Source organism: Tupaia chinensis, unplaced genomic scaffold, assembly GCF_000334495.1.
Source record: "Tupaia chinensis unplaced genomic scaffold, TupChi_1.0 Scaffold145652_1, whole genome shotgun sequence".
Classification (NCBI taxonomy): domain Eukaryota; kingdom Metazoa; phylum Chordata; class Mammalia; order Scandentia; family Tupaiidae; genus Tupaia; species Tupaia belangeri.
The window spans coordinates 45239-54840 of record NW_006205509.1 but is presented as its reverse complement, the minus strand read 5'-3'; the positions used below and the strand labels follow the sequence as shown (position 1 = coordinate 54840).

Here is a 9602-nt window from a genome sequence, read left to right as displayed (position 1 = left end):
GCCGGGGCCCCCGCCTCCCACTCCGGCGGGCGCCTCCTGCCAGAGGTGAAAATAGATAAGGCAGCTACCGATGACAGTGTAAGGAAGTACACAAATAGATTGAGGCTAGGCATGGCAGTCTCTCCCGCCCCCGCCCCTCTCCTTTCCCTGCTCCTCGCCTTCCACCTGGACTCTGGCCCACTCTCTGGCCCCACTCTCCTTTTCTCCCTCCTGGTTTGTCTGTTTCTCTCTTCAGTCCTTCTCCTACCTACCATTCTCTCTGTTTTCTCCTTTTATTCCTTGCTCCCCTTTTTCCACCTTCCTTTCTTGTTTCTGACTCTCCTTCCCCCATCAGCTCCTTCCTTCATTTCAACTCTTTCTCTCTCTCTCCCTCTCCCTCTCCCTCTCCACCTTTGCGCCTCTGTCTGCCTAGTTTCCCTCCCCCACCTGCTTTGACTGAATGCCTCTGGCCAGCGGAGCCTGCCCGGATGGAATGAGAATGCCATCGTGCCACCACCAAAGACCAAGTCTGAGTGGGTTTGGAACTACCACTGCTTCTCTTCCCTCCACTTCCTCTGCCCTTTTAGGGAAACAGCTTGGAATTTAAAGATCTAATTCTTCCTATTAAAAAAAAAAAAGTGGTGATAATTTGAAACCATTTTCTAAATCTCCTCTGCAAAATAGGGCTGTGGTTTTTCCAAAGAGGAATGTTGAGATAGGACATTGGGGAGGGAGGTGTGAGCCAGCAGAGCCAGAAAAGGAGAGGTTAAGGAAACCAGTAGGAAACTGGACTCAGACTTTTCAAAGCGATTGAAATGGAAATAAATCAAAGGAAGAGAAAGTGGGAGGTTGGGGCAAGAACACATGGTGTATGGGGGAGGAAGGAAAGGGGAAGCAGAAGATGAATTTTAAATGTAATCAAATGTCAGGCTCTGGAGGAGTTGCATATAATAGCTTCACAAAATCACTTGTCTAGGGGTTTGGATAATGGTTCCCCTCTTTGGGAAAAGCCATCTCTTAACATTTCTTTAAATTCTAAGCTGTTTATGCCTCTTTATTTTTAAGTTTTAAATTCAGATAACCTCAGTGATCCTAATTCTTCCTACCTCTAATTCCTTAACTTTGCTCATTGCCCCCTTAGCTGGTGTGAGCTCCTTGGATAGCATGTTAGCCTATTTTGTTCTAACACTTCAGTTTCCTCTAACACAGCATGACGATAGCCAGTCCTTTACGTAGCATGATGCATGTGTGGAGGTAAACTGGATGACTTCCAGAACCATGGTTTTTAGCATTTGAGTGCTAAACTCAAAAGGCAGTTTGGATGTGTTTGAGATGATCTCGTTTCTTTCTGCCCTTTCATTTAAAAGCAAAAATACTTTCTCCCTTATATTCATATAGCTTTTTATGAGCTATAAATTACTTGTGCATTCATTATTTAATTTGTTTTAAATAAAAATCCTGTAAGGCTGACAAAGTGAAGATTACTATTCCTGTTTTTAAGATGGGAGCAGGCTCAGAGAATTTGTGTTCCTGTAGGTCTCATCAGTGATAGAACCAGAATCTTGGGCAGATCAGAAACTCTGATCTTGTCTCCTGGTTAGTGCTATTGTCTTCTCTGCTTAGTAACGTGTCCATTGCTCTTCTGGAAACCTATTTATTTAAGATCAACAGCAGTAGGAACAATCTTAATAATAAACAATGGCTCCAAAGTTCCCCCCAAACCAGGTGATTGGTTAGAATAAATGTAGACTATTATCCTTACATTAATTATTTTTAGATTTTCACTAATTCTATGTCTTGGTATAAATTTTGGGCTCCACCATTAGGTAGATAGATATATTCTGTGTAAAAACAAGAGATGATATTAGTGGAGAAAGGGTGGATCAGCATGTGCTGTCCCTGCTGACAGAACAATTGAGGCAGTTCAAATGTTCAGAACCAAAATGAATTTTGATGTCCTGGAAGTATTAAATAATATTTAAGCCAAATAATATTGCTTGCTTTTTCTCTGGGGAAAAAAAAAAGGAATTAGAGAAGGTATACAAGAAGAGCTTAAACTTCAGTTTAAGGCAGATGATCAGGTTTGGGGGTTTGTTTTTGTTTCTTAGCAGCTTCTGTTGTACTGCGTGGGAGAAAAATCTGAGAGTCAGTTGAGCAGATGGCTGTGGAATATACGGCTTTCTGCACTGCCCAGCACTGTGGCCTGCAGAACTCTGCCTTTGGGCTTTTGGGGGGCGTCTCTGCATGCCCAGAGCCCTGCCAGCACTCACATTCTCTGTAGTAGTCCCAAGATGGTGACAGACTTGAAGATTCCTAAGATCAGGGAGTCAGATTCCAAAGTGACAGGAAGGTAAGGTAGGCATGACTCTATTATTTCCCAAGCCTTCATAACTAGAACAAACTATTTTAATAGAAGGTATATAAATAAGCTGTTACAGGTAGTAGTTGTGAACAGTATAGGAAAACGTCTTAGTTATATCTGTTGACCAAAAAAAATTTAAAAAGCAATACAAGATGCATATAGTTTTTGTAGTATGAGATTGAATTTATATAAAGACAGACTACACAGATGACTTTCTAAAAGTTTATAGGACAAGGGAACTTCAAAAAGTTCATTGAGGGGAACCAGCAGTTAGCGTAATGGCTATGTCGCTGGACTCCCACGTAGTCGACCGCGGTTCGCGTCCCGGACCCGGTGGCTTAAAACTCATACCGGGCGCGTGTGCATGCATGCCCAAGATCCCGAGAGGAGAATGGAAGAGAAGGGATTGAGGCGTGACCATCCCCCCTGGGGGGTAATTTCTCGCTTTCTGTCTCTATGTGTCTGTCTGTCTGGCGAGCGCACGCACCCTATAGTGAAAATCTCTCCAAAAAAAAAAAAAAAAACCTGTTGAGGGTGTCTGTCCCCCTCTCTCTAAAAAAAAAAAAAACAGACCAGGTGCATGTGTGTGCTTACCCGAAATCCCAATGGGAGAATGGAGGAAAAGCTATTATGGCATGACCATCCACTTTGGGGGCAGGGTGGGGTGGGGGATTTCTTTCTCTCTGTCTCTCTGTCTCTTGCTGGCAAGCACTGCACCCTATAGCAAATTAAAAGAAAAAAAATTGTGGGAAAATAAAATTAAAGTACAAGTTTGTTTTGTTTCAAAAATTTTTTGAAAACCACTCATAGGTAAAAGGCCTTTGAAAAGTCATGGAAAATACATACTATGAAACAGTTATACTTAGAAAATTTTGCACTAAAAATTGTTATTTTATGCTTTAATTTTAATTTCATGCTTTAATTCCATTTTTCCATGAACTTCTGGTAGTTACCTTTGTGGGAGAGATTATTATTATTATTACGTTAATATGGAGAGTCTTGATCTAGTCTTCTTTTGTTGTTGTTTATTTTATTTTATCTACTTTGAGAGATTGAGACAGGGAATACCAACAGGGTCTTGGCACACCATGATTCTCCCCCTAGCCTCCTAGCCAGTAAGAACCAGAGGCAATCCCATGGATGTAACCCGTGTGTTCAGGTTGACCTATATCTAACTATGGGCCTTCCTATGTGGCTCTAGTATGGTACAGCAGTACCCTGTTTTGTTTTGTTTTGATAACACAGTTTTTTTTAATTTACAGTCCATCATTGTACACCTTTTTTTAAGAGTTTTTTTTTTTTTTGCTATTAGGGTACATGTACTCACCAGAGAGACAGTGAGAAATCACTCCGGGGGGTGGGGTGGCGGGGATAGCCATGTTGCAAATCTTTTTCCTCCATTCTCCTCTTGGGATATTGGGCATGTAGGCACATGTACCCTGCTGTGAGTTTCAAGCCACCGGGTCCAGGACTCGAATTGTGGTTGGCTACATGGGAGTCCATTGCCTTAATCAGTATGCCACCTGCAGGCCCCTCATTGTACATCTTTATAATGCACAATATGGTTTTTCAAAGTATGCATGTAGTACATGACAATCAAGTCAAAGATATTAAGCAGTGCCCTATTGCCTCCACCATCAAGGCTGGGCCAAAGAGGAAAAATTAGTTATTGGTGACCTTTTTACCTTCCTTATACTTTTCTTTCTAGTTCTCTACAGTGGGCATACTAATTATAGCTACATGTATGAATAATTACAGTTATATATTGAGTTCTTTCTATATGTGCTAAGCATTTTATATGCATGATCTTATTTAAATCTTATAACTATCCTTCTTGGTAGTAATAGGGTGTTTTATCCTATTAACATGTGATACCCAGAGTTTTAGTGACTTGTGGAAATTGGAACTTGAGCCAAGATCTTTCTGATGTCAACGAGAACTTACTGATAGCTTAAGTACTAACTCTCCGGAAAATCAGAAGAATAGTTTTTAATCTTAGGACATACTGTCCACCATTTTGGCTGCATCCACAGCCAAGGGTTGACTTGGCTTCACCTGAACCATTGAAATGCTTCCAGTTTATATACCCAGGCTTCATGGAGTAGCATAGGCGCCACTGATGGTCTCACACAATATTCATGCTATAAACATGTTTTCTTCATGATTTTCTTAATTTTTTTTCTTTACTTAGTTTATTCTAAGAATATAGTATATATTGGGACTAGCAGTTAGCGTAATGGCTATGTCGCTGGACTCCCACGTAGTCGACCATGGTTCGTGTCCTGGACCCGGTGGCTTAAAACTCACGCCGGGCACGTGTGTGTGCGTGCCCAAGATCCTGGGAGGAGAATGGAGGAGAAGGGATTGTGGCATGGCCATCCCCCCTGGGGGGTGATTTCTCGCTTTCTGTCTCTCTGTTTCTGTCAAAAAAAGAACATAGTATATAATATATATAACATACAAAACGTGTTAATCAACTGTTCCTGTAACTGGGATTACTTCTGGACAACAGTAGGCTATTAGTTGTTAAGACTGGAGGAGTCAGAAGTTATACATGAATTTTCAACTGTGTGTGAGAGACTGGTGCCCCCAATCTCTACATTGTTCAAATATTTTATTTTTATATATATATATATAGTTTGTAATGAAATATATACCATAAGGAAAAAAATCCAGACTTCACCTCATTATAGTCTCATGAAAAAGTGTTTAAGTTATGAGTAGTGATGATTTTTTGATAGGTGGAGAATTTTCACTTTTGTTTTTTGCTGTAGCAGAGGATAAAGGGATTTTTTTTCTGTGTCTCCATCTGAGCTGGGAAAGTGGATGAGAATCATTGCTCTTCAACTCGTAGCGGACACGGGCTTCAGGCAATCCAGAAATCACATGTAACTCAGAAATCACACCGAGGTAGCTTACAAATGGACAAGCATCTTCCAATTTAATGCCCACAGCCCCATCCTATGAGATCGATACTAATATTATCTGCATTTTACTGAGGAAGAAACTCAAGACTTAGAGGAACAAAGTAACTTGACCAAGGTTGCATAGTAAGCAGTAGAACTAGGATTTACTTACAGGTGACATAACTCCAGAGCTTTAACCACTACCCATGTCCCTGTAGTAACTTTAAAGCCCCAAGTTCCTTACTTTCCCGTAATTGGGAAATTAACTTCCCGAAGCTCATTTTCTTCCTGTAGTAAAGAGGTAAAAGGACCTTTGTTATAGGGCTATTGTGAAAATTAAATATATTAACATATATAAAACGTGAAGCATATTACATAGCCGATCCTCGATGTTCAGAAAGTCAGTTTTCATTCCTTTTCCTATACTTTTTTGACCTTTTTAGCTCTGAGAAGCAGACTGGGTTTTCTACTGAATTACTTGACTTGGAGAGGGCGGAGCTCCTTCTAAGATTCTAAAAATCCTTGGTTTGAGAAAGAGAAATTATTGCACAATTATTTTAAAGCAGAATACTCTAAAAGTTTGGAAAAAGACTTGAGTAGGGGATTGATTAACTGCTTCATTCTAAGGACACTTCTCAAATGTTCAAAATTTTATTTCCAAGAAAGGTGACTGGGTGGTAAATTTCCAGTTATGTTATTTCCATATGAAAACAATTTAGAATCAATAAGAAGTTGAGTCTCCCTGGGCAGAGCTATACAGATGTGGGCAGAATCTGCCATCACTGCAGCAGTCCTCAGATATCCCAGATCTTAGAGGGTGTCTGAGAAGGACTGCTGCAATTTAGGAGGTGGGAGGTCAGTGGCTGACCGCCATAATAGACTTTGCATTTGGGTTCAAAGAAATAAACCAAACCTATGCTGGGTTTAACTTTCAAAGAACTTAATTAAGGATCTCAGTTGCTTCCTCTGTTTCTGACAGTTTTGCTCCAAGGCTCTCTATAGGCTAGGCTGAATTCAAAAAAGAGTGCCCTGACTTCAAAAGATTGTTAGTTCTTGTCCCTCCTCCCCAGTGACAAAACAAAACATAAAACACATGCCCTCCATTTACAGAAACAAAAACAAACAGATCCTGAAGAGATAGGGAAGGGAAAGGAAATAACTTTCCTCCTGTCCTTGGGTGTAAGTGTAGTTGGAGGAAGAAGCCCTCTCCCGCTCTCAGGGAATGAGAACTGGACAGCTGGGCCCTTAGCACAGGTACACCTGGTGAATCCGGAGCAGAATTCCAGGCAGAAGCTGCGAAGCTGCTTCACTTGGGAGAAAGTCTATTTCAGGTCTTCTACCCTTCAGTTGGTTATGATGTCACAAGAAATAATAGCCAGCATTTCCAGTTGAATTGTAAAATGGTACAACCACTTTGGAAAAAATGGACAGCTCCTCAAAAATGTAAACATGGAGTTACCACAGTGGTCATGTGCAGTTCTACTCCTTACTGTCTGTCAAGAGGACTGAAGATATTTATCAGCACAGAAGTTTCTGCATGAATCACAATATCCAAAAAGCAGAGACAACACAAATGCCCATCAAATGATAAATGAATAAACAAAAGATTTTACCTAGTTAATAAGAAAGATTATCTAGCCGTGAAAAGGAATGAAGAATTGATACATGTTATATCATGAGTGAGCCTTTAAAATAAAATGTTAAGTGAAAGGCCACAATATTATAGGATTCTATTTATATGAAATGTGTAAGAGAGGCAAATCCATAGAGACAGAAGTCACGTTATCAACCACAGGGGCTAGTTAAGTGGGAACTGGGAGTGATTGCCAGTAGGCACTGTATTTCTCTTTGACGTGGTATAAATATTCTGGGATTAGATAGTGGCGATGGTTATATAACATTGTGAATATACTAACAGCCACTGACTTGTACACTTTAAAATCATTAAAATGATTAATTCTGGGGCCAGCAGGTGGCATGGTGGTTAAGGGCTCTGGACTCCCACATGGCCGACCGTGGTTTGAGTCCCGGACCTGGTGACTGACTTTCTCACTTTCTCTCTCTCTCTCTCTCTCTCTCTCACTCACTCACTCACTCACTCACTCACTCACTCTGTCTTTCTCTGATCAAATTAAAATAAAGAAATAAAGTTAAATAAAATAATTCTTTAAATAAAAAAATAAATTCTATGTTATATATATTTTATCTCAGTTTTTTTTTTTTTAATTGAAGGGAAAAAGAGAAAGAAATGATAGTTAATATCCTGGCTTTTCAGCCTCAGGTATCAAGCCTCACTTAGGGAGGAGCTTCTAGCATCTGCTCACCCATCATGGTATTCTGTTTTTTTGTTTGTTTGTTTGTTTTCAAGGTCTCATATATTTATTAATGAACCAACCTACTAATGCAGACCATAGAAACAAAGTAAAATATTATTTTTTCCAGTAAAACATCCCCAACTTGCCAGGCAGTGGTGACAGTTTTCAGCTTGAGAAGACAACAGTGACTTTGACACAGCATAAATATGTGGGCCATCTGTCCAGTTCCTTATAGACCCAGCTTGGTTCTTCTTCAGTGTTTCCTCCTGGAGTTGTACCTGATTTTATTACCAGTTTTCATTCTAATCCATTAGGGAGTGGGACAGTTTTGCTTCTGTCCCTTGACCAGAAACTGCTTGATTCTTGTGAGAAGACATGGTGAAAAACCAAGTTGCCTGCATACACCATGATGGCAGAGAAAGGAAGAGCCATCTTGGTATTCTTTATACCTGATTTTAGCACACTAGGTCTTCTTAATAGTGCAGATATGTCTTTCTCTGGAAACTTAGGCCTCTACTTGTGGTTAGAACTTTTAAGGCGATATATCCTTAATAGACAGTTTTATTTAGTTTCTGTCATTATTTTAGTTAGTTAGTAACAAAAATGTATGCATATTTGTTCTCTCTCCATTAACCAGTCTGATTTGATTAGTACTAGGATTACAAATCTACAAATGTACAGAGATCACACCATATATAAAAATAGAACTATGGGGACCAGCAGAAGGCATAATGGTTACATTGCCAGACTTCCATATAATTAACTGCAATTCGAGTCCTGGACCTGGTGGCTTAAAATTCATGCCAGGCGTGTGTGTGGTTGTGCCCAGAAATCCCAAGAGGAGAATGGAGGAGAAGGGATTGTGGTGTGGCCTTGAATCAGGGCAATATTTACATACTCTGCATACCTTATTTCTTCTCAAATGAACTCCATTGCATAATCAAATTGAGATGTTATGGTGGGTAACTCACACCCAAGGGTGCCCCCTAAATTCCTTGTTATCTCAAGACTCTCCCAGAAACTACCCTCATAACCCTTTCTAGTCTATCCCCTTCACAATATGCAACTTCTGACCTATATCACCAAAGATTAGTTTTCTTTCATGTGTGTGGACTCTTAATATGCATTTTGTATTTGTCCTCTTTCACTCAACAAGATATTTTGTTTCTGAGACAGGTTGATGTTGTTTTACGTATCAGTAGTTCATTACTTGATGTTGCTGAGTAAGCTTTCATTGTATAAATACAAATACCCCAATTTATTTATCTGTTCTCCTGCTGATGGACATTGAGGTTATTTCCAGTTCACAGCTAGTATGAATAAGCTTAGTATGAATATTCTTGTACAGAATTTTTTGTATATAAATGTTTTCATTAGTTTTTTGGTCATATTTTATTTTAATTTTATATTGATGTCAAAACATGAAATATAGACAGGAGAATAATTACTAATCATAAGTGGTAACACTTTTTTTTTTTTTTTAGTTGCTATAGGCTATGTGTACTCACCAGAGAGGAACAGAGAAAGAGAGAGAGAGGGAAATTGAGAAATAAACCTCCCCTAGCATGTGGGGCGGGGGAGAATGGCCATGCCAGAATCCTTTCTCCATTTTCCTCTTGGGATTTTGCTTATGTGCCCAGCATGATTCTCAGATCTCCAGGTCTAAGACTCAAACCGCAAAGCTGGCCCTGTGGGATCCAGTGCCTTAACCTCCATGCCACCTGCTGGCCCAGAGTAAAATTTCTAAGTTTTATGTATAACTTTGTAAAATATTAGCAAGCAATTACCCAGAATAATAAAACCATTTTTTAAAAATCCAACCAACAGTGTATTAGAGTTCAAGTTGTTCCCCATCAGAGCCAATGTTCTGTGTTGATAGTCTTTGGCTTAAGCATTTTAATGGGTATAAAATGTTATCTTACTATGCTTTTAATTTACATTTTACTGATGACTAATGATGAGGAACTTTGTGTGTGCTTATTGCCTTAACATATATCTTCTTCAGTAAATCGTTTATTCAAATCTTTTGCCTATTTTTTA

General features: G+C 39.5%; 1 protein-coding gene across 1 annotated transcript in view; it reads left to right on the top strand.

The window, feature by feature from the left end:
* LOC102471851 (sodium channel protein type 8 subunit alpha) overlaps positions 1–9602 on the top strand; it is an 80434-nt gene that overhangs the window by 28434 nt on the left and 42398 nt on the right. The window contains 1 exon segment of the mRNA XM_027768137.1: positions 1–45. This exon segment is cut by the window's left edge and continues 315 nt beyond it. Coding sequence (XP_027623938.1) covers positions 1–45 — 45 coding nt within the window.